The following is a 24,984-nucleotide window of genomic DNA, read 5'->3' as shown; positions in this document are numbered from 1 at the left end:
AGCAAGCAAATTTTTTTTTTTTTGAAATGGTACAGATCAACCAAATCTTGAAACAAGTAAGGTGAAGTAATGGGATTTTAGAAAAGAGGGTGCTGCCCACGCAAAATTGCCATCATAAGAAAAGATACCATTACCTATGGAAAGGCATAAACTTTGAGAAAAAATTGACTCTTCTAGCAGCTAAAATGATTACTTTTAACTAAAAAAAAGAAAGGTTAACACTTGGTATGGTACACCATGCTTCCCAAAAGAGACCACAAGTACAGAGGAAAGAATGCCATGCAGAGATGGAATAATTTACAAGGTACACCTACGGTCACCATGAACTTATAGAACTTATATGTTTGGACCTAAGGCATACATTTAAGGCAATCTGGTGCACAAAGCATCCTGCGTTCACGCAGGGTCTGGGGAAGGGCCACACCTCAAGGGGTGCAATGTAGACAGCCTACCCTAATGCAAGCATTAGTGGCTGCTTCCACGGCTCGAACCCATGACCTACAGTTCACACAGAGACAACTTTACCGTTGCTCCAAGGCTCCCCTTTGCCTAAGCATACACCTAAGGCATACATGAAGCACTTAAAACCTGTCATGGAGTAAACATTAATCATCACTGTACACACCTTATCCTCGGGCTGGAAGCTCTGTATTGCATGATATGAACACATCAACCTAAAAAGTACAGCTAATGTTGCTAGCAAACATTGCCTGAACTTGGATTCAGGTATCTGAGTGCACAGATCACTATACGTGAGCCTGAAAAAATGGGACACAAACGACAAATCAAGAGTGAGAGAGAAGAAAACCACAATTAGTGGAGGAAGTAGAAAGGCATGAAAAATATGTACCTAGAACTGGGCACATTGTTGTTATCCAGATCCTGCAACAAGAGGAGCTGTCTTTAAACAAATAAAATAAAAAATTCAATTTTCTTCAAATCTCCTCCATCAAAAAGGGTATGCAAACTAAGCTTAATTCTATTCCTTGTATACCTAGTACTTTAGCCATATATCCCCCAAAACTGAATACAACACACCTCTTGTACAGTAGTCTTCAGCGCTGAGTGGGTTTCAGATAGAACCTCCTGCATAAAGAAACTTTGTATCTTCTCAGCAAGGCCAGCGACATCTCCAATTAGTGCATAAGCGTCAACTACCTGAGATCAGCGCAAACACAACAATGAAAAATAGAACCAGAGTCGCAATTTAAAAGAAGAGAGGAAAATGTACTCCTTTCAAACCAAAAGGTATATTACAAGTAAATTTGTTCTAAATCCAATAGCAATTGAAGCAAGAAGCTTAAGTAGTAATTTGGTTTGAGAACAAATTATAAATGTCAGGATTATAATACTAGGATTAAACAATAATGGGATTCTTTTGTGGATATATAAAGTGCGTACATTCTACCCTCCCAGATCCCACTTGTGGGATTTCAGTAGGTATTTTGTCGTTGTTGGTTCATTGGATTAAAAATGGGATATACAGGTTATAATATAAAACATGTGTTTGGTTTGGTACTAGATAAACTTGGAATAACTTTTGTTTCCAATTATTACTTTGGCCTTCTTAATGGACTTTGGGAGAAGAGCTTTGAGAAGGGCATATTTGTCATTTGGTTGTTTTATCCCAAGATTGTTATCCCACATAGAATGTGGTGTAAAAATAATACCACAATGGTGGTATAAATTATTCTTGGATTACTTATACCGGAAACAAAAATTATAACAAAACATAAGATAAAAAAATCCCATATCTTATCTTGGGATTCTTATCCTTATCCCTTCACCAAACGACTCCTTAGGTGGTGTATATCCCCCCTAGAAGCAAAGTGAGTGTGTGTGAGAGAGAGCGCGCTTCTACAGAAATATCAAGGCATAAGCCAACTTAAACAGTGATTCAACTTAATCGTTTGTGCATTTACAAGAGCAGAACCAAGGAGAAAAGAAAAGAATGAAGAAGAAGAGAAAAGCATATACAAAATAGATTTTGAATAGAGAAGTAGTCTGTCTCCCCATCCTCTTTCCACTTACCAATCAGTACCCTGGACGGAAAATAAATACAATGATATTTTACCAATTTATAATGTGAAGAAGGCTGATTCACTCACAGTTACATAGTTCTCCTCTTTGAAATCCTGGCACACTCCTAATAGAAGTGAATCCAGCTTTTGAAGAGTTTTCCCTAACCAAACCTGCCAAAGTTTTGCGAATATCAAAGAGCATGATCAAGTTGTTCACATATCCAAAAGGTCCAAAACCACCACAAGCAAAGATGAGAAAAGCAACCACGAAGAAGAGGAAGGGGAAAAATTAGGTGAACAAGTGTAAAAACTAGGAGAAGATAAGCAAAAGAGTTTCTCAAAATAAAGAGAAGTTTTTCTTTATTTAGATGAGGGATCCAATTAGTTACCTCAACACCACGGCTCATCTCTTGTGCGGCAGAAAGCTCTGAAAGTGTGTCCAAAAGTTGTAAATATTCTGATAGTACTTGGAATGCCTGCAAGTTCGTTGAGTGAGCATTATGACAAGGTACGTATGCTATAATCCTATAGCAAACATGATAAGCCATAAGAAGGAACTATATCACTAGGAGGAAGAATGCACAAGATGTCATGCTAGATGCTACCCTAAGTAATATCAGAAGTTGAATGAACCTTTGAGAATCTTCCTTCCTCAACAAGAGTTTCAAGTGTTGATTGCATGTTTAGTGCATGGCGCAGCTCAGTCAGGACAGGAAGAACATCCTACAAAGAGAAACAATTCTTAAAAAGATTCAAATACACACAGAAAGGAGGAGGGAATCCTAGACTCTATATGGAAAACTAGTACATCACAAAGAGAGATAAATAAGAACAGCTCCATCTGAAAATACGAAAAAAGAAGAGCAACTTTACACATCTACTACATGAAGGTAGTAGGATAACAATGTTCCATTTTTTAATTTACCAAAATACCCTTACAATTTTGTGCCAACACATTAAATTTAAGGACCATTTTATCTTTCATCAAAATCCCCCCATTTCTTCTCTAGAAATCCCACTCCTCAACAGCCATTCTGAGTTCTGACGAAAAACAAGGATTGTAGGACTAAGTTCATCTCCAAAAATGGTTCTTCTCAAATTTCACAGAAATTATATCTGTGCATTTGTACAATATTAACACTGAAGAAGCAGACGCATCTTACTTCTTGTTTTTCATTTATGTGTTACATTGAACTAAACGTTGTCAAATATTATAAACGAAAAAGTCGAAAGCGAAATTTCGTAGCATGAACTCAAGTACAAGGACTTATTTGGAACTGAATATAACCCCAAAAGAAAACCATTCAATAATTCTCATAGACTATTCATAAAACCTACTATGGACCGTTGCTTCTATTTCGTCTTCTGTTATTTTCTGTAGCCTTTCTCTGTTCTTGAAAATTGAAGGCCCAACTAACTCATCTCTCGACGCGTGGAATTCTTTTAGTTATAGTTCTTCGCTGAGAAAAAGAATATGACCAAATGGGTTTCAATCTCCTTCCCATAATCATCAACAGGCCTTGAATCATTCTTTGTATTCCTTTTTTTGTTTGGAATATTTAAGTGAATTGGAATTGCCTAGAATTTCAATATGGGTATGCAAAAGAAAAAAAAGGAGGCGGAAAGGACTAGAAAGCAACCTGATGGAGAGAAAAGAAAGCTAGATTTAGTTTTTTAAGATGGAAGACAAAAGTACCCAGTTCACTAATGTGTTGACTATGTATTATAAGGCGTATTTAAGAGAAACAAAAAATGGGTACAATGCTAAAATGCTACCTTCATGTAGTAGTAGGTTAGCAAGACTCATATATATACACACGCACAGACACACATAAATATTCAAAAAAAATAAAATCAAGTATGCACCTTATATTAATATATATATTCAGTAAAACAAGAAAGTGTGTACTTTGAAATGTTTCTCGTTTCTAATGCAAACTTAAGGAATTGGAATTAAGGAAATAAAAACTTGGAACTGTGAAAAGATATTTACTGCTTTTATTATGTTACCATACAACGAAATAATGAAGTTCTTATCATTAAAATGTTAATGCCTTCCTAGTGTTACCATACAAGGAAATAAAGAGGTCTTTTAAGTAATTAAAAAGGTCAACCAATGAATAAACGGAAATGCTGAAGATTGTAAAAGTTAATTATAACTACAATTTTATCCAACATATAATACACGTATGAAGGGTAAAATTATCAAAACTTCATGTTGGAGCATCATGCTTTCGTAATAGTATAGATATGTACATTTGTTTTTTATACATATGTACATTTGTATCGTATACACACACACACACACACAGGGAGAGAGAGAGAGAGAGAATGAGTGGGTACTACAATCATCTGGTGCAAGAAAAAGTGTCTTTTCTCCTCGATATGTGTGTGCACGTACAAATTGGCCAGTCAGCAAATTCAACATTAGATTGCAATGCATATCACCACTGTACCAATGTTCTAAATTTGTCCCAATAAAGTAGAGAGGAACTTATGGAAAATTTCATCGAGAGTTCCAGTAAAGTTTGTCCTCCAGGTGGAAACACATAAAATAGCAAGATTTTGCTTTCAAGGATGCAAAAAGTTACCAAATCGTACAATTTATTTGAAACTAACTTTAAAATGTGAAATACTTTTATGAAACATTACCAGGAGAAATGTGAAATTCTAACCATTGACGAGGAATGACATGGAATCTCATTGCTGAGTAAGAAACAAATATTGGACATAATTCTATTACTTCCCACTAAAGGTAATATATATGTTTTTTTCAGGAAAAAAGGGGTGGTGGGGGAAGGGGAAGCAATAGTATCACTGATCTGTGAAGGAGTTAAGGATGGGAAAGTACCAAGAGTGCTTGTTTTCTTTTAGAATTGTTGGAGACAATGAGATCCCTTGAAACCTCATTCCTTGAAGAGGTTAAATACCGGCGACCATTCTGCAAAACTCAAAAAAGAACGAAGTTTGGAAAACTGAGATGAACCTGTTTCTAACCAAACTGTTACAGAAACTATAAGAAGCAACTCGTATTATCTTGATACAAAGAAAAATGTAAAAAGGTGATCTATCACTGAAAGAGCTTGCAACAATTAGGAATCTTCTTACTAGAACAACAAAGAAGTTCAAATGCAACAACATCAGCTGCTTACCATGCAAATGACATTCGCAATCTTCAAGTCTCTTTCTAGTTGTCTCACAAGATCCATTCCCTTCACTGCCGATATAACAAAAAAATCAAAATTAGAAGGAAAAAGTTCACATGTTAACTAAATGAAAATAACCAAAGTACTACCCACTAGGGACTCGCAAAATGACTAACATCAATTTCATCAATAATGTTATTCTATAAAATTTTCACAAGTTAAGCAATTCAAAGGTAGGTATGGAAGAGGGGAAGGAAGGGAGGGGGGGAGAGGGAGGGAGGGGTAAGGGTACAACTATTTTTTATGGATAGTAAAAATCATTAGTTGGAATGTGAGGGTAATGAATGACCCTAACAAAAGGGCCATCATCAAGGTTGATTTAAAGGAATTGGGTGCTGTTCTTGCATGTTTTCAAGAAACTGGCATGGAAGTGGTGTTTGACAGTATTGTAAGAAGTATTTGGGGAGGAAGGTGGGTGAAATATGAGTTTGTTCCAGCTAGTAGGGATGGCAATGGGTCGGGGGGTGGGGGGGGGTGCGGGTTGAGCCTTAACCCACAAAGTTTTCCACCCACCCCACCCAACTCTACATTGTATTTTATGTGTTTTCAACCCGCCCTGCTCCACATGTTTTGCTTCACTTCCGAAAAAGGATTAGGGATAATTTTTAGTTATTTCATATTTCCATGTGTGTAGCAGAAGCAGAATACAATACTATTTTACTATTTCAAACAGCAAAACACAATGCTATTCATTTCTCCTAACAGAAATGAATAGTTAGTTTAACTTTTGTTAATTTGAAATAGCAGAATACAATTTTATTCCTAACATTGTAGTTAGTATTTCGCAAGATTTTAGAAGTAAATTTTTTTAACTTTTGTTTTGTTTGACCCCACATAAACCAGCAAACCGCCCCACATTAATTTATTTTTTAAAATATTTCAACCCACCCCCCGCCCCCTGCCCCCACCCCACATATCCTTAAACCCACTCCACCCCGCTTAGCCCAAAACCCACCCCACCCCTCCCCGCCCCATTGCCATCCCTACATCCTTAAACCTGCTCTGGCCCGCATAGCCCAAAACCCACCCCGCCCCTCCCCACCCCATTGCCATCCCTACCGGCTAGGCGAAATGCAAAGGGTATCCTCTTATCATGGGATGAAGGAAAGTGGGTGCTGATGGAGGTAAAGAAAGGAGAGTTCTTGTTAGCAGTTAGACTCTGCTGCAAAAATGGAGTAGAGTGGGGATTTGGGGGAGTGTGTGGCCTTGTAAGGAGAGGAGTTCAAAGCCAGGATTTTGGGAGGAGATGATAACTACTATGGGGGAGTGGGATATCCCATGGGTTTTAGGTGGGGATTTTAATACAATTCAATATCCGGAGGAGAGGGAAGGGTGTAGGGTGATTTCTAGTGGTATGGAGGAGTTCTCTAAGTTCATTTAACAACCACATTCTTATTTAAGAATGTAGTTGGTAGAATAGTTATGTGGTGGTGGGGAACCCATCCTTCCAACTTGCAAAACATTTTGATTAGTCATGCCATCAAAGTCAAATTTCCATTGCCCTCCTCTCCTTACAGTCAAGTGGCTTTCAGTTCCTCTTCTTTCAGTTCCTCTTCTGTGACAGCTATTTCCTCGTCTGGGAAGCAATCCTTAAACTCATGTTCCTCCTTGATAGGGTGCAAGGTGTTCTACCATCACCCTTCCTTTTTGGTTACATACGTGATGTCGAATTCAGACAAAAAAATGAAGATGCTTAAAAGGGATATTAGGGTGTGGGACAGAGATGTTTGGGAGGGTTGAGGTGAAAATAAAATAGATCATTAAGTGAGGGTGGGGGAGTTGGAGAGGGTAGACGAATAGAGGGGGTTGGATGCAAGGGAAAGCGAGGAGGAGAGTATAAAAATGAGCCTGCTTCCTTGGGTGAATCTATGGTTGATATTAGGACATATAGCTATTAGAATAGATGATGCGGCAATCTTTCACTTGGCTAGTGGTAAGGAGGTGAATCTAACACTAGGAACTTTAGATGATATGAGAATCAGATATGCTAGCTTGTGTTTTATGTGTATATTTTCAAATGAAGATGTGAATCACCTCTTATTGCATTGAAAGTGACTACACAATTGTGGTCGATAGAATCAAATTGGTTCAACTTGCAGTGGAAAATGTAGAGATCACTGATCAGAAAAGATGTACTTCATTCATAGTTGTGCCTTCAGAATAAAAAAAGAGAAGTTGCAGGGCATCGGATGTTGCGGTCTAGCCATAATGTGAGTGATGTGGAAAGAGAGAAATAGGAGAGCATTTGAGGGAAAGGGAATAACTTTGTACATTTGAAAAATAGTGTTTCATTCTTCAATCTTGGTGCACTAGTGAGTCCTTGGTTGTGTAGAAGATGATTAATTCTTAAAATATTTATGTTTTGTTGTATGTCCTCTATTTTTCACAGAAGATTATCCAAATTAAAAATATTAGTTACCTTGTCAAAAGAGTATACGATTAGATTTGATTTGATTGGTTTGATGTAATTGTGCCTAGTATCAGGAATTTACCTAGTCTGAAACATGTGCAAGTGCTAGAAATTCCCAACAAACTGATGGAATAATCAAAGTTGTTCCATCATGTAATGACCCGGTTGGTCATTTTTGAAAATTTTTGCAAAATTACTATTTACCCCTCCCGATGGTTGCCCCGAGTCATTTCTGAGGTTTGTGAAAATTGGTTTCAAGTTGAGTAAAAAGTTGTGTATTGTGGAAATTTTTGAGTTTGAAAGGCTAAAGTTGTTAAAAAGTGGTTTTTAGTGTCTTTTGGAGTTTCGAGTCTCAAAATGGAATTCCGTCGATTCCATCAGTCCCGAAATGTGGAAATTGGTATAAGAGATTTGTCTGTTTCAGATTTGGAGTCCTTTCGTGGATTTGAGGTCCTAAGTTGGAAATTGGTGAGATTTTAGTCTTTGGGTTGACTTTGGTCAACATTTGAGGTTTGGATCCTTGGATCAAATTTACAACAGCTTCGTTGGATTCGGGGGATGATTTTAGATCTAATGGAGGTCTTGGTTGAATTTCCATAGGTCTCTAGCTTATTTTGGCCTTTTTAGGCATTATGTTTGTTCATTGTGCCTTTCACGGGTTCCGAGTTGAGGAGACCTTGAATTCGTGTTTCGATGGTTCCATGGAGTCCGGACGTCGAGTTCACTCTTATCTGGTTTGTGTGTACAGGGTTCCGAACGAATCCCGAGGGTCCTTTCGGTGAATTTTGTGCCTTGTGATGTTGTTGGTGGTAGTGACTGAAGACAGACCTCGGCATTTGCGAAAGAGCTCCCATGTTCGCGAAGGGTCGGGATGCATACCTCTGTGTTCACTGAGACTCTCCCGCGTTTGCGGAGAGTTAATGCACCAAGGGTCCATGTTTTGCGGTGGACCCCTGGATGTGTTTATTTCCAAAATTTGGGGTTTCTTCCCCATTTTTCCATTTTTGAGCTCTGGGAACCCTTGTGTGGCGATTTTAAAAAGGGTTTTCAAGGTGAATTAGTTGGTTAAATGTATATAACCCTAAACCTTCATATCCCTAATGATCATTTGTGAATTCTAACATCAAATTTGGGATTTTGATTGGCAAAGTTTGAAAGGTTTTCAAGAACTTCAAGTTTTATAACAATAGTGATTATGAGTTGAATACAACTCCGTATTCGAAATGGTTTTCACCAATAGATTCCAAATGCTTTGGGTAACATATTTATGTAACAAGTTTCAGATTCAAGCCTTATTTTTGGAATCGGGTTTTTTAGACCTATTTATTCAAATTGCTTGATATGGGTGTTTGTTAATTCCGGAATCTCATTGGGAATACTTGTTTGAATAGATTGTGTTCATTTGGACATCGTTCGAAAGGGAAAAGCTCAAGTCTTCGATTGATTTGTGATTGATTAAGGCAAGTGAACTTCTAAACCTTGTTAAAGCTTGTAGAATCTTGAACTCTCTTTGTTGTATGTGTTGGGGAGTAATGGGAATGAGGTGATGGGTTAATTGCTCAAATTGAATAACCTTAATGATAGAAATGAGGTTAATGAAAAAGGCAATGTGTTGATAATGGTGTATTGTGAATTGTGAATTGTGAATTGTGAATTGTTTTGAGTGTTGATATTGATTCAGTGATTTATGTGATACTTTGATAGTATTGTTGTGGATGTGAATTGCTTGTGATTGTCATCTCTTCATTATTGTGTGAACATGCCTATTTGCATTGGTTCTGGAACACTGTGAGGTGATATACTGTATTGATGCAAAGGTCATAGTCGGCGAGTGTTATTGATGCTGAAGTCATTGCCGGCAAGTGTTATTGATGCCAAGGTCATTGCCGACGAGTGCTATTGATGTCGAGGTCATTGCCGATGAGTGTTATTGATGGGTCTTTGTCGGCTAGAACCTAGACTATGGGTGTTCCCCACGAGTCCCGATTGATATTTGTGATAGATAAACCTGATAATTGTGATTGATGACTTTGATGCTTGTGATTGATGACCTTGATAATTATGATTGATAAACTTCACTATTGTGATTGATGAATTTGACACTTATGATTTGATGAAATGTAATTGTTAAACTATGAATATGAAACCTTGTGAACTAGGCATTGTAAATTGTTAGGTTAGGTTGAAGTTCTATGCAGATTATAGTGTGGCGGTTCGGTTGGGATGAAAGGAGTTCTCGTACTCTAGCTAGTTTTACCTTGTCTTTAGTGGGTTGTTTGTTGAGTACCATGTTGTTTGGTACTCACTCCTTGCTTTTACACTTGTGTAGATTCCGAGTCCGGTTCTGCGTGATTACTTTTCTCTATCTTTTCCAAGGCTTATTGAGAAGACATTGAGAGGTAGTTGTTTGTCATCCCGACAAGCCATCTTGTTCCTTATTTATGTTTTTGTTCTATACAAAGACATTGAGACTTGTATTTATCTTTCAAATTATGTATTATTACATTAATGGCTTGTACACATGACAACCAAGTTTTGGGGTATTTGAGAATGACTAAGTTTTCCGCGCTTATCTTATTTTTAGTTTATTTCCGCATTTCTTTCGTATCATTGGGTTTTAGGCTAACTTGTCTTGGTGGGATTAGACGAGTATCATCATGTCATTTTTTTTGGTTGTGACACATCATTTCTTACCCTTTTTCCTATCTTTTACACATCTAAACAAGATACCAAGTAATAGAACTACTATTGCACAAAGAAATTAAAAATATTAAAGAAACAAAATAGACTGAAATAACATCAAGAATCAATACTCAGAAAGCATTAACCAAACAAATGTGGATGAGACAGAGACCACAGCAACCTTCAAGCACTTTTAATGGTTCCACTAGATTGAGGGGGAAAACACCAAGAACAACTCTTACCCATTACTTCATGATGCTCCATAACATGGCGAGACAAGCGTTCAGAAATTCTGTCCAGCTGTGATAATCTAAGAGTGGCCTATAGTTTAATACATAGCAGAATCATTTTTTTAGTAATGGAGAATTCATTTATACAGTTGATACATATCTTATAAAAGCATACTGGTAAAAAGTTCCAACGCTCTTTTATCCATGACAAAGCCAATTATATAAGGTGATTTCTACACTTTTTTGTACTATGAATTGCCCTTCTTATGAAAGGAGAATTATTAACAAAATAGGAAAGCAGCTGACAAAAAAAACATATACTCAATTCCATCAAATAAAGGCAAAATCCAAGAAAACCAGCTCCATCATGTCATTGCAGATTACCAACTCATAAGCCATCAAACAATCCCAACTACTTTTTACAATGAATAAATGTGAAGAAAAAAGGGATAGAAAGAGTGGAGTATCCAACTACTTTACTCTCACCAAATGTACAACAGCACAAAATATTAGCACAATTCCAAGCTTACCCTCTTATTGAACCGAGCCCAACCGAGCTTACTATGTACCGAACCAAGTGCAGCTCAACCCGAGCTCGATCGAACTTTCCCTATTAAACTAGGTATAGAATATATATAATAAATAAAGGAAAGACTTCTCGAACTAAAGGTCTTAAATATGTCCTGACAGGAGATCTCTGTGCTAATAGAGCATGTCCTTAACACAAGACAATCTTAAGAGAAGGGGTTTTCAGTTGGTCAACAGATGCAATATGTGTACGGGAAGTCTAGAGAGTGTCAGTTATCGATTTCTACATTGTTCAGTGGCTACTGACCTATGGAGTACGTTCTTTGTATTTTTGGTTTGAAATGGGTCTTGCCACAACACTTGAGAGAGGCATACATAAGTTGGAGCCTGTGAAGAGTTGATAAGGCCATCAAGAATATCTGGAGGATAGTTTCTGCTGTGATTTTTGCTGTTTGAGAAATGAGAAACTGAAGATGTTTGGTGGCATCTCAACTCCAAATCACTCTCAAAGGTAAACGTTATCATTTTTGTTGGATCAAAAGTTAACACTATATTTAGTACTGAGCAATTTTGGACTTTGTTAGCTCCCTAGTGAAAGGTTGACAAATTGTAAAGGCGCTTTCAAATCTTCCTTTTGCACTTTCAAATCTCTCTACCTCCCAAGGTAGTAATGCCTGCGTATACTCTATCAATCTACCCTACCCAAATCCACTTGCGGGATTACACTAGGAATGTTGTTGTATCATAAAATAAAGATGTGTATTGTTAATTGCAATACAGTTGAAACATAACAAACAACAATCAAACTTGTACAATATGTCAATAACAAGCATTCAAATGGGGATTCTCTCCCTCCTCCACCCAAGAGAAAGAATTGAAGTAATACCTGATCTTCCAAGTAAGCTAATTCACTCTCTTCAGATGGCATATGCTCCAGAATATGTCCGACAGGATCAAATTCCTATACATATCTCAGGAACTATCACAAAAATTGTCGTGATATGGATTGCAACTGCTTAAGTACAGGGACAACTAAGGGGAAGAAAGGAGATAAAATGAAGTAATTAGATGAATAAAAAATAAATCTGCAACAAGCTGGCAATGGGGGGAAATCATCATCTGTACAACCTCAACTCTGTCCAGCATTATAGCTCCCACTTGCATGTGCCCCCCATCCCACTGTGTGTGTGTGTGAGAGCGCGCGTGCGTGTGTGGATGTGTGTGAAATGTTTGTAGAAATTTCAAACATTTGGAACCCATAATTTTGAAATTGTAATATGTTCAGGGGTAAAAACCTAAATGCTGGACCCATCAAATTAAAATCCAGCATCAACCTTTACAAGGCTAAAGCAATGTCAATTTTTTACCTAGATCTTTCTTTCTTCTGTTTTTTCTGGGATTGCTTTTTTGCAGTGATCCACTAGAGAATGTACATGACAGAAACACATATGGCTACAATATTTATTAAGATGCAGAAGGTGAACCTCTTCATAGAATTCTTCCTCCAGCTCCTCGACAACTTGACCAGGAGGTTTGCTCCCATATATTGAGCTCAGTTCTTCCGAGCTTGATGAAAGAGTGTATCTCTGATGAGGAGGTAGTCCAGCTAGAACACGTGCAAGTGCAGCAGCAGCTGCAGCTCGTTCAGGAACCTGCAGGCAAACTTTCATCTTGTGAAAAGGAAAAAAAAAACGAAGATTGTTCGTGGCATAGTCATCAGAAGAACAGTAGAAAAAACGAGACTACGAGAGTGCAAAAAAATGTTAAGCTTATCATGATTTCTATCCGTCCCTTAGAAAGAAAGACTGAATTATGGCACTTCTATTTCCAGTCATATCTACCAACTAAAGGTGCACAGAGGGAGCATGCATGCAACATGTTTATTGTTCTTTTAACGCTTACACCCCAAAAGTTGACAGATAAAGAAATCTTAAGTCATAAGATACAGTGTACACATAAGAGAGAAGTAGATACCTTCAAGAAAAGTACATAACATGCCATCCAATTTCTACAATCATTATTCTTAGGTATACCAACCTTTTTAATGATGATTAACCCAATTCCATTGAAGGTGGAGAAGAGAAAAAATAGTCTTTGAAATAATATTATTATTTTTTTTGAGAATGGTAAAGTTATATTCATCAGCAATGAGGGTATGCTGGCAACCAAACAAAAAATAAAAAGGCAAGTAATCACAATTACAAAGAGCCTAGGAAATCTACTAATTGATCTACTTCATCTATACCCTCTTCTTTACACCCAAAATATAGAGTATTAATGCAGTTTTCTTTTACTTTCTGCATTGGGTTAGTAATATTCTCAAAACATCTATTGTTTCTTTCCCTCCAAATTGACGACCATATGCAAGAAGAAACTAGATTCCACCATTTTTCATGTGTTTCACTCCCCCCTCGTCTCATCCAGCAGCAGCTTAGTAGATCTGCTGAAATAATTTATTGTGGGATGGCAATGCTGAAACTAGAAAAATGCATCTGGTAAAGTGGCAAAAAGTCACAAGATGCTAGCCCCCAAGGCCTAGCTCGAGTGGTAAAAGGTGGAGGATTTGTGGCTTAGGTCGCAGGTTCAAGTCCCAAAGCATGCAAAGCGAAGCCTGGTATTTAAGTGGAGAAGGGTAGAGGGGCGGGCCCATTATCCACCGAGTTTAGAAGGTTGTGATTGGTCCAAAGGGCGGGTCACAACAGACGGATTTCTCGGTTATCAAAAAAAAAGTCACAAGATACTAAATAGGTGTTGTCCTTGAGGTGAGGAATATTCAAAGCAGAACGGATGCATGCAATATAATGTTGCGGAGGCTTAATGAATGAAAACTGTTTTGTAGAAATCTGTTATTATCGCTAAGAGCCTGTTTGGATTGACTTTTGGCTTATTTTTATTATTTTGACTTAAAAGCACTTTCTTTTTTATCCAAACACTACAAAAATTATTTTGGCTAAAGAGCACTTAAAATAAGTCAATCTAAACAGGCTCTAAGTATGGTAAAAGACAGTTTTGGAGATCCTAAACCTGATAATTTCCCTTATGGAGCTGCTATCCAGGAGCAGATTGTTAATTCGTGGGGAGGGAGAATTCAAGAGTACAATTAAACTGACAGGTGGGGAATGGGAAAAGGGGAAAAAGGTCAGACTATGGAAAGACTTTTGGAGTAAAGCTGGACTGCTTAAAGACCTCTTTCCAACCCTGAATAGCATTGCTGTGAATAAAAACCGATTGTTGGCTGATTACTTGTCTAATGTTGGACGTAATATTCAGTTCAGACTGGGAAATCGCTGAAGCTGGTCTATTTCTGCAAAATTCAGCCGTGATACTAAATGATTGCAAAGAAGACTCTCAATAGTGGTTCTTTTTCTTTTTTATAAGTAAAAGTATTAAAGACTCTCAATGGTGGTTAATGAATTGAGAAGGAAAGCTTACTGTTAAATCCTGTTATGACTTGCGGCAGAGAGAATCAGATGAGTGCGTTGATTATTGGCCTTGGAATATGCTATGGAGAACTAATGCCCCACCCAAAGTTGCTTGCTTTGGATGGGTTGCCTCACATAGTGCATGCTATCTACAAAGAAGAGGCTTTATATTATGCAACATGTGTTTTTTATGTGAATGTGCTGCAGAAACTGTGAGTATTTATGGCTGCAGTGAAATTTACTTGGCAGCTTTGGTCCTTATCTTTTAATGTTTTTGGGGTCCATTGGCCGGTGCAACAAAGCTTCAAATATTTGATTAGTGGTTGCCAGGCACAGATGATTAACAGAAAACTGAAGAAGATCTAAAGGACATCCCTTTGCACATCATTTGGGTAGTGTGGGTGGAAAGGAATAAAGGATGTTTTCACGGAAAAAAAAGGAATTGTCATCTTTTGTGTAGTTCAGATGCATTCAAATTTTATTTTATTGGCAAAACGGTTTTTTGTCACAAACATGACTGAGTTTATGGACTTGTATGTTTTAATTTGTACTTCTGTAAATTTTCTATTTACTCAAGTACTTCTTGGTACTTCATTATAAATAAAATGACCTTACCATGGAAGATGATATGGAAGCCTAAGGTGCCTTACAAAGTGAATTGTTTTAATTGGCCCCGAGAAAAAGAAGCTGTTCTAACACATGAGAACCTGAACAAGAGAGGTTATCAGTTGGCCTCTAGGTGATATTTGTGTGGGGAACAAGCTGAGACAGTCAACCATCTTTTCAAACATTGCAAATGGACAGAACAGCTATAGAATGTTCACTAGCCTAAAAAGGATCAGGTGGGTGAAACCAGGATGTTTTAGAGGAGTACTTAGTAGCTGGAACAGGGATGGAAATGTTACAAAGAAGGGGGAGAGACGGAAGATTGTGTCCCAGCATGCATTTGGTGGTCAATTTGGAAAGAGTGAAACAATAGGAGCTTTGAAAATGTACAAAATAGTCTTCAGGGTTTCAAAATGAAGTGTCTAGCTCTATTCTACTTTTGGTGTAAACATAGTTTATTAGCACAAACAGAAGACATCTTAGATGTTCTAGATTGTTTATAGGCAACACATATAGTTTTGAACTTTTGATAGATTGTAATACTTTTGAAGGGGAACTATACTTTAGGTTGTAGCATACCTGTGGATATATAGAGTAAGGTTACCAGTCTCAAAAAAAAAATTATCTTGCCATGATCCAAGAAAGGAAGTATACCACATGTGAGAAGCAAAGCATTGCACTCCTAGCATTCATGTGTGTATACCATAAGAGAAAGGAATGTGGAGAGGTTTCAAAGGGGAGGAACATTACTTTGTACAACTTAGGGCTTAGTCTTAATTTTAGCTTAACTTTAGGAGCACCCACAAAATTCCTATAAGCATATTATTGATATCTTCTTTTGAGAACCAAAATTTTGTCTAGGCTCTCTACTTATTTATACCTCTTTGTACGGTGGGGGGTCCTTCCAGCATCAAATAAGCATTACTTTCATGAAAAAAGGGAGGATATCATGAATGAGACCACTACCAAGTAAAGTCTTTTGGCACTGTTATGGTGCAACTTTAATATATATACATATATATATATAAAATAAAATAAAAAAATAAAAGTAGCTAGTCTCAGGGAGCTCTATAAACTTTTTAACAACCAGAAAAAACCTTCTGGGTAAAAACACCATTTTTATCGCAAGCAAGAGCTTGGAGATGCTCAAACACTTCCATAACTACCTTATCTCAACCAAATCGCTTAAAGTTTTAATCAAGTTGTAGTCTCCAATTTTCAACACAAAAGTTAACTCCATTCTGGTATCATTACCGTAATTTCTAAAACAACCACCTCAAGGACAAGTTTTAGTCCATATTTTTTACACTCAATCATCTTAGAACACCAGCTGCGTCGTACAAAATTAAACTAATTCTAATCAAATTGTACATTTCATTGTTCCAAACAATTCAGATAACTCAAAATTACCTAACACCTATAACACTACCCACTGAGAAATAAAGATCACCATAGACAACCAGGAGCTGATAGCAATTGTTCGATCACATGTTTGCCCAAACCCACATACTAATATGGAATTCACTGTCAAAAATGAGTGCCTAATGACTTAAAATCCTGAATATGCCTCCAATACAAAATTAACAAAAATATTGTAAGCAGTGGCGGATGCAAGATAGAGATATCAGATTCAGCTAAAGTCTAAACCCAGTACTTCTAACGTGGAGCATAAATTGATGAACAAAAACCTACTAAAATTGCAACAAATAGTAAGGCAGGACCTATAATTTTGTAGATGCAATGGGTGGTTCCTCTAATTATAATCAAAATTTTACATTTCAATGTTCTAGACAATTCAGATAACTAAAATTAGCCAACACCTCAATAAAATATCCACCGAGACATAAAGATCAACATTTAGACAACCTAGAGCTGATAGCAATTATTCGATGTATTCACTGACATAATTAGGACTTGAAATCCTGAATCCGCCTGAAAGAGGGCAATCGGAATTTACCTCGGGACGATCAGAAGAAGAAGGGAGAAGACCAAGAGATCTAGCAGAACGAACGGAACTCAAAATCTTCTCTCCAACTTTAGACAAGTCCATACCGTCGTCGCCTCCTTGAGAGAAGAGCAAAGAACCCAAAAACAAAAACCTAGATAATTCAAACCCACCTTCGCTCAATTGACCGCCATTGAATAGAACAAGTGGAATCAAAGGAAAAGGCGGAGAAGAATTTGACTGCATTTCAATCCGCAATTTCCAAATCAACCCTTTTCGATCTCATACTTCTGAGATCCGGATCAAAGAAGAGAAACTCTACTGTTGTGTTTTTTACAATGGCTGGCTTCAACACTCACAATATGATTGAGAAATTGTTGGATATTTTACTGATGTCAGTGAAGAAAAGTCTGTAAATTTGAGTTGTTGAGTAGAAATGGTGGTGGGGTTAGACTTTTTTTGGTTGATAATTTTGGTAGTGACATGTGAGAAGAAAGAAAAAGGTAGGAAGGAAGATGGCTCGGGGCTCAAATTGGTCGTTTTGGTGGGACTTGGTAGTAATTACATGTTGATTTACACCTTGTTTGGATGGTTGACAAGTAGGATTGTTTATTTTGATTGTTATTTAAATTATATTATATTAGTATAATTATTTAATATTATTGAATTTATAAAATAATTTTTAAAATTTATGAGTCATTAAAATTAAAATACTATATTATCTTACATACAAGATTACATATAACAAACATTAATAATGTAAAGGAAGATGATAATTATAATATCGTATCATTTATCCTTCAATCAATCATCTTTAATTTGATTTTATAATTTATCTTTTTACCCAAGAAGTGTTATTACTTGATATTTTTGGGGATTCAAATGAACATCAACCATACCGAAGATGTTAAATTTTCTAATAAATAAAAAATTGTTGGTGAATTAATAAATAAATTTTAAAATGATGAAAAAAAATGAACAAATACTCTAATTCTAACGTGTAGAAAGTCCAGCTATACATTTTGCTTTACATATATCATTTTAAAGTTCCCCATTTAAATGTATCATAAGTAATCATTAAAATGAAAAATTAAAAGGAGAATGTATCATATTGGACAACAATTCAACTTATTATATATACTTGAAAGGGAAAAAGATTACACAAATTATTCAGTTTGTTTGGGTGTTTTTTAAAAATCAACATATTAGAGTGATGAAGTTCAATTTGAAACTACACCTCTATTCCAATCACAGTATCGAGAAACACATCTATTACTTCAAGAAAGTTTTTACAACTTGCAGTAAACTTGAAAATCTGTCCATACTTCATATTGACTATGAGCAATTAATTTATTGTGTAGTTATTTATGTCTTTGGGATTAAAAGAAGCTCCAGTCTAGTCATATTCTTCTATAGATCATCCGGCACATCCTTGAACCCATGTCAAAAGTTTATTAATTATTGTCTTCTTTTCCTGATTCACTTTGCACATCAAGGTGTGATAAAGTTTTAAGGTCTTTCTGTCCTTACAATGGCATACCAAATTTGAATTTTGTCTTCAAGAGATAATAGCATAGATCTTTAAGGAATTTTTTTACTGTACCTTCAACAATTTCAGTAGAGAAAACCTACGTGAATACTTAATTAACGTGTGTTGTTTAATTTATACTAACAAATACTGAAACAATAATTTGCAGAAACATAAACAACAAAGTTTAAATTCAAAAACAGCAATTAATAACATAAGCATAAATTAATGACTGTAAAAAAACATATCAGGATCTATAACAATAGAATGAAACAAAAAGGAAAAAATTGTACAGGAATATTTAATTGTATAGAAGAAGAAGAAGAAGTAGTTTAGATTTTTTGTTGTTTTAAAATAAGAGGAAATCCTTCTATTTATTGCTAGACAACAAAGGATAGTGTGAACAAATGTTTATTTACAACTCTTTGGAAAAGTTACAACCTTTCAAAAATGTCATAACCTTTCATAAAAAACACAACTTTTCATAAAAGTCACAACTCTTCATAGAAGTTACAACTTTTCATAAAAGTCACTATTCATTAAAGTTGCAACTTTTCATGAAAGGGAAAGGTTAGTTTTGTAAATATAGAAACTAAAAAAAAAAATCTTGGTTTGTAGTGGCACTACGTAGGCGGGCCTAGGGTTCTCTTATATATATGATTTTACTAGGTAAATTACTCGTGCTTCGCACGGGATTGAACTATTTTATCAAGCTTGCATATGATCATTCGATAATATTTGTATTTTCGATACATACACTACACTGTCAAGAACATGTTATCTTAAGGCAAAGCGTTCCTCCGAAATCTTAAAGTGCTATATTTTTTTTAATTTTCATTTTTGTTATACAAAAAGTATGAGTCATAGATAGATTTTAAGTCTCAGAAAATCTCTCTGGCAACAGTTGGTCAAAAGTAATAAAAAAAATTAATTCCAAAAATTTATAAAGAACAACATCAGACGTTAAAAAAAGAGACCAAAAAACATCGAACAACAACACTCCCAAGTAAAGTGGAACATCACGTCCATACAAGATCATAATTAACTAAATTCAAATAGACAACCTTGGACTCCTTTCTTATGAACCTCCATCAATCTTTTTATTATTATTGTATGCCATATCAAGTATATGCTAAAAATGACCCTAAAATTATTATTATCATAAATGCTTTTTGTCATTGTCTCAAAATAGTCATTACTATTTTTAAGGTTTCATATCACCGACCCCAACTTATTTGGATTAAATCATAGTTATTGTTATGGTTATAGTATGCAGTTACAAAAAATTAATAAAATTATCAACGGGATATTCTAAACCAAAATTTTGAATATTCACAACGGGATATTCTAAACCAAATTTTTGACACATAACATATTAAAATCTCGCAGCATAATTTTTGTGAGCACTTGAACTCATAAATATCCAAAATAATAATAAAGACGACCTTACTTTCCTAACAATCAAGAAGAAAAAGGCATGTTGCTTAATATTTTTTCAAAAAGATAGTCTTTCGGGTTGTATCCAAGTTTACGGTTCACAAATTTAATTGAAAGAAACTAAAAGAAAGAGTTATTACTTCTTTATCAAAAGAATGAGCTATCGATACAACAAAAATGATCTTTAACAATAATTAATAGCTTAATTATCGTTAAATATGTATTTTCAGAGGCGATTGGTACTTTGTATAAATGTCCCTAAAGTCTGTATAACCATTGAATCCAATGACAATTAATTAATGTCGATAAAGGTTGTAGCACTCTTCGTGAACGTGCATATTTATTGCCGATAAAAAAAATTGTTATAGTGTATGTTGGACATTTGTTAGTTTCACGAAAATTTGATTTCTTATTATGCCCAAAAATAAGAGAAGAAGAAATATGACAAATTAGTTAACTTGCGATAAAAGATGTGGACTAATTGTCTCTACACAAATATTCTAGGAATAGTGCAATGGCATACGAAATGTTTATACCTAAGAAAAAAAATTAAAATAATATATTAACTGTGGCAAGAAAGAGAGCAATCATTTTGGTTCTTTTAACAAACTTTATCATTGGTTCTGTATTAGTTATCAGATATTTGTTGTTGTGTGCTATCAAATATAGCACAACCCACAAGCAATTTCCCCAAAAAGTGTATAAAGAAAACCTGTAGAAAGGGATAAAAGAGAAGATAAATTTTCAATCATCCTCACTGGAATTTTGAACATAATTCAAAAAAAGACACCAAATAGCAAAAAGAAATTGCAATTGATACATGAATCACTATGATTTATAGTAAAAAAATTATGCTTCATGAAATAGGAGGAAAAAAACTTTGAGAAATGAAACACACTTTATAAGAAGCATAACTAATCTATTTGAATTCAAAAAAAACATACAAATAATAGTGGCAGAAATAAAAGATTTGTTTACTAAAGAACCAGATGTAATGAATTCAACCATCAACCATTTCAGCAGCGTTATGAGTTGTGCATTGATAGATCCAAGAGTAGTAATGTCACATTGCAATTGAAATCAATTTTATTTGTTTATATGAAGAAACCTGTAGAAAGGGACAAAAGAGAAGATCAATTTTCAATCATTTTTTGCTGAAACTTTAACAGAGTTAAAAAAAAGGTCACCAAAATAGGAAAAATAAATTGCCATAGTTATATGAATCACTATGACTTATAGTAAAGATTAAGCTCCATGAAAACTATAAACATTATCGAATTCAAATATACTAAATCTAAGAGGTGATGCAAGTGTCAATTATCAATATGGGGGGGGGGGGTTGTATTAACTAATCAACAAAAACGACATAAATATGCATTTGATGACATTAATTCAATTAAAATAAACCCCTAAATGAGTCCAAATTGTGAACTCATCAACACCCCCAACTTAAACTTTTGTTTGTCCTCAAGCAAAACTCAAGTTCAGCAATTCAAAAAGGATGTCTCAAACAGTATTACACAAGACTCTATCATGAATGTACACAACAAGGCCCAACTTACTCATACAAGGATCAATTGTATACTCAAAGACTCAAGTTGTGACACACCATTGTCAAAGATTCTCAAGCTCACTATACTTGCTTCAAATGCAAGTTCGAGCTCAACAAAGGTATTCAAATGCCCTCACACAAAGAATGATTCCATATTCACACATAATGGTTTAATCATTTAAAGTTCTGGAATCAAATCCAACGCTCACTCTCACAAAGAAGAACACAATGCATGCTTTCACCCATAGATTTGCCCATATTTTCCAATCAACAATTATTTCAGCTCACTCAAGATCAGAAAGGTCTTTTCAAGGCTTGTAATGGGGCTGAGTGCAAATGCATGGTCATTTAGGCTCAGTGACTTTCATCCTCGTGAAATGTGGTGCTTTCAACACTCCATTTCCTCTTCTTTCATCATTTTTTTTAGTGCTCATAAGTCATTCCATTATTCATTTCCCATGGATTGTTCGGGAATCCCATTTCTTTTGTACCTTATTCCATAACTTTTTCATTCTTTTTCTTTTCTTTCTTTTTTTTTTATATAAAGGGGTTCCATTTTTCTCAAAACCATGGGTTAAAGGAGACTTTTCTTGCATTTCTTGACTTGCCTTCTCTTTTTGCCACATCCCCAACTTAGATTTTTGGCCTAAGTTGGCTATTCAATCAACCACAAATCACGAGGATTATGGGTAGTGGATTTAAGAAAGGTCATGTTTTCATCAAGTTTCTTCAAAAGAAAGGTAAGGCTCAAGGGGTGTTCAAAAGAGGTTCACACACTCACAAGGTACGCCACAAAAAAGGTATATGTCAATTGGCTCACACTTTTCGAAGTTACCTAAGATCATATCAAGAGATAACCTTACTTAGTCGACCGGACCAACGGGGCAAATTCTAGGTGTTATCATGCATGGTTCACAGTAAGCTCATCACACAAGGCATCAACACCAAAGTCAAACAAGACTCCACACTCTCGCTAATGTGCAACGTTCATTGCAAGAGAATCAATTTGATACTTGGCTAGTCACAACGAGATGCAAAGAGTTCACATATTGACTATGTAACTTCATTTGGCCTCATCGTAGCCACACATTCATGTTTGTTTGGTTATGAGCACTATTCGAGTGATATTGATCAAAATCGATACTCAAATTTGCAAAAGAACAGCCACATTCAATACATACAAGATGTGGCAAAATATTTTCGGAAGGATCAAAAATCATTTTCAATTAAACAAGGAGCCACAAGCTCAAACTTTCCACAAAAAGCAGTATAACACAAATTTAGCACAAAGCCCAAATAGATAAACAAAACAAGAGTCATAATCAGCACACAAAGTTGGGCCTCACCCCACTACAAATAAAAAAAAATATTTGTCCTCAAATATAAATAAAAATTATCCAACACTGAAATAAAGCAAAATAGAGAGGGAGGTAAAGAGGGGGTCATGTCTACACAGTCGTTCCGTCTGTCTGGGTATCAGTGCCATGCGTTTTATGCCTTTCATTCTCAGCACTTTCTACTTAGATATCTAAGAAGGATTTTTCAAGATTTCAACGACATGACATTTTTTTTGAAAGATGAAATATTTATCTTTTCTTGATATTACAAAGTAATAAATGAAATAAATAAATATATTGGAAAAATAGTAGACAAATAAAATTAAACGGAAGATTTAATATAGTAATCTATATTACCTTAAAAGCATGAACTCCTAACTTGAATGTTAAATTACTATAATATCCCTAACTTAAGTTGTGACTTTTTCGATGAGTTGTGTCTTTTTTCCAAGGGTTGTGATTTTTCAATGAGTTGTGACTTTTTCGATGAGTTGTACTTTTTTGATAAGTTGTGACTTTTTTCAAAGGGTCTCATTTTTCAACCACAATTTTTTTAATCTTCGAATCTTCTTCTTCTTGCATTTCAAATATTACGTGTGATTTGTTGTCGTTGAGTGAGTTCGTAGTTTAGCGGAATATGAGATACCACTATTTTACCTCAAGTACTTGAGGAAAATAATTCTGATGATATAATAATTATTTTTTTACTTAGTATATACTTGAGTATGTAATGTTCCAATATATGAAGTTAACAAGATGTAGTTTAAATTCAATTGTTTTTGTAAACAATTTCTCTTGTGATGTAGAAATATGCTTTTGATTATCTTTTTCAAAAAATATTAAATTTCTCAAGAGTTAGACAACTATCACAATTTGCTTTTTTATGCTCAATACAAAAGAATAACTTTATTTCTCAATGCTACTTATGTGATTTAGATTGTCAGAAAGTTCGCTTCAAAATAGTTATTACTAAATAAACATTGTTCTTTTGTTCTATTGATTTACAATTTCTTAATATTTAAGTATTTTCGAACGAAGAAAAGTTTATATGATTTGTAATAACGCCAGTTGAAATTTGTATTAGTTTAAATTTTATTGTAGTCTAAATTAATTTGTTTTTGTTAATAATTTCTCTTGTGATGTAGATATATGCTTCTGAATATCTTTTTTTAAAATTAATAAACTTTTCAAGAGTTAGAGAATTGACACGGTTTGGTTTTTTGATGTCCAAGACAAAAAAATGACTTTATTAATCAATGTTACTTATGTGATTTAGATTGTCATGAAGTTTGCTTCAAAATATTTATTACTATATAAACATTGCCCTTTTATTTTACTGATTTACTATTTCTTAATATTTTAGTATTTTCAATGAAGAAAAGTTCATATGACGTGTAATAACGCCAGTTGAAGTCTGTATAAGTTTAATTTTTATTGTAGTATAAATTCATTTGTTTTTGTCAACAATTTCTTTTGTAATGTAGATATATGTTTCTGAATATCTTTTTCCAAAATTATTAAACTTCTCAAGAGTTAGAGAATTGTCACGATTTGTTTTTTTGATGTTCAAAACAAAAGAATGACTTTATTTATCAATGCTACTTATGTGATTTAGATTGTTAGGAAGTTGCTTCAAAATAATTATTACGATGTAAACATTGCCCTTTTGTTTTACTAATTTACCATTTCTTAATATTTCAGTATTTTCGACGAAGAAAAATTCATATATTATCTAACAACGCCAGTTAAAGTCTGTATTAGTTTAATTTTTATTATTTATTTAATAGCTAATTTTTATGATCTATATATTTTCATTAAATATGTGAGCAAGAGCAGATACAACTTTCAGTGACTTTTTGCTTCGTATTGGAAATGGAGAAGGAACCACAATAAAGGATAATTTAATAGCACATCCAGAACAAATGACTGTCCAACTAAGTCAGGATAGTAATCCTGAAGAATCATTGATCAGGGAAATATTTTGATTCCTTTAACAAAATTACAGATCTGCTGACTATATAACAGAACAGGCAATCTTAGCAAGTAGAAACGAATTTGTAGATAACCTAAATGAAATGAT

At 34.9% G+C, this 24,984-nt stretch overlaps 1 protein-coding gene across 2 annotated transcripts in view; it reads right to left on the bottom strand.

The window, feature by feature from the left end:
• The window catches only part of LOC125844495 (uncharacterized), a 28,254-nt gene extending 10,670 nt beyond the window's left edge, over window positions 1-17,584 (bottom strand). The window contains exons 1-12 of one of the 2 annotated variants that reach the window (XM_049523807.1): window positions 17,063-17,584; window positions 12,562-12,747; window positions 11,964-12,038; window positions 10,562-10,640; window positions 5,174-5,238; window positions 4,873-4,962; window positions 2,655-2,744; window positions 2,411-2,497; window positions 2,109-2,192; window positions 1,039-1,158; window positions 851-882; window positions 626-758 (exon numbers count right to left, since the gene is read on the bottom strand). In XM_049523807.1, coding sequence (XP_049379764.1) covers window positions 626-758; window positions 851-882; window positions 1,039-1,158; window positions 2,109-2,192; window positions 2,411-2,497; window positions 2,655-2,744; window positions 4,873-4,962; window positions 5,174-5,238; window positions 10,562-10,640; window positions 11,964-12,038; window positions 12,562-12,747; window positions 17,063-17,296 — 1,275 coding nt within the window. In that variant the 5' untranslated portion in view covers window positions 17,297-17,584. The remainder of the gene's footprint in view (window positions 1-625; window positions 759-850; window positions 883-1,038; window positions 1,159-2,108; window positions 2,193-2,410; window positions 2,498-2,654; window positions 2,745-4,872; window positions 4,963-5,173; window positions 5,239-10,561; window positions 10,641-11,963; window positions 12,039-12,561; window positions 12,748-17,062) is intronic. The other variant, XM_049523808.1, reaches the window with a different exon arrangement.
• Window positions 17,585-24,984: the final 7,400 nt, after the last annotated feature.

The sequence above is a fragment of the Solanum stenotomum genome, chromosome 11 (assembly GCF_019186545.1).
Source record: "Solanum stenotomum isolate F172 chromosome 11, ASM1918654v1, whole genome shotgun sequence".
NCBI classification, from domain to species: domain Eukaryota; kingdom Viridiplantae; phylum Streptophyta; class Magnoliopsida; order Solanales; family Solanaceae; genus Solanum; species Solanum stenotomum.
Note: the sequence above shows the minus strand (reverse complement) of the source record. Positions and strands in the feature narration are given on the sequence as shown.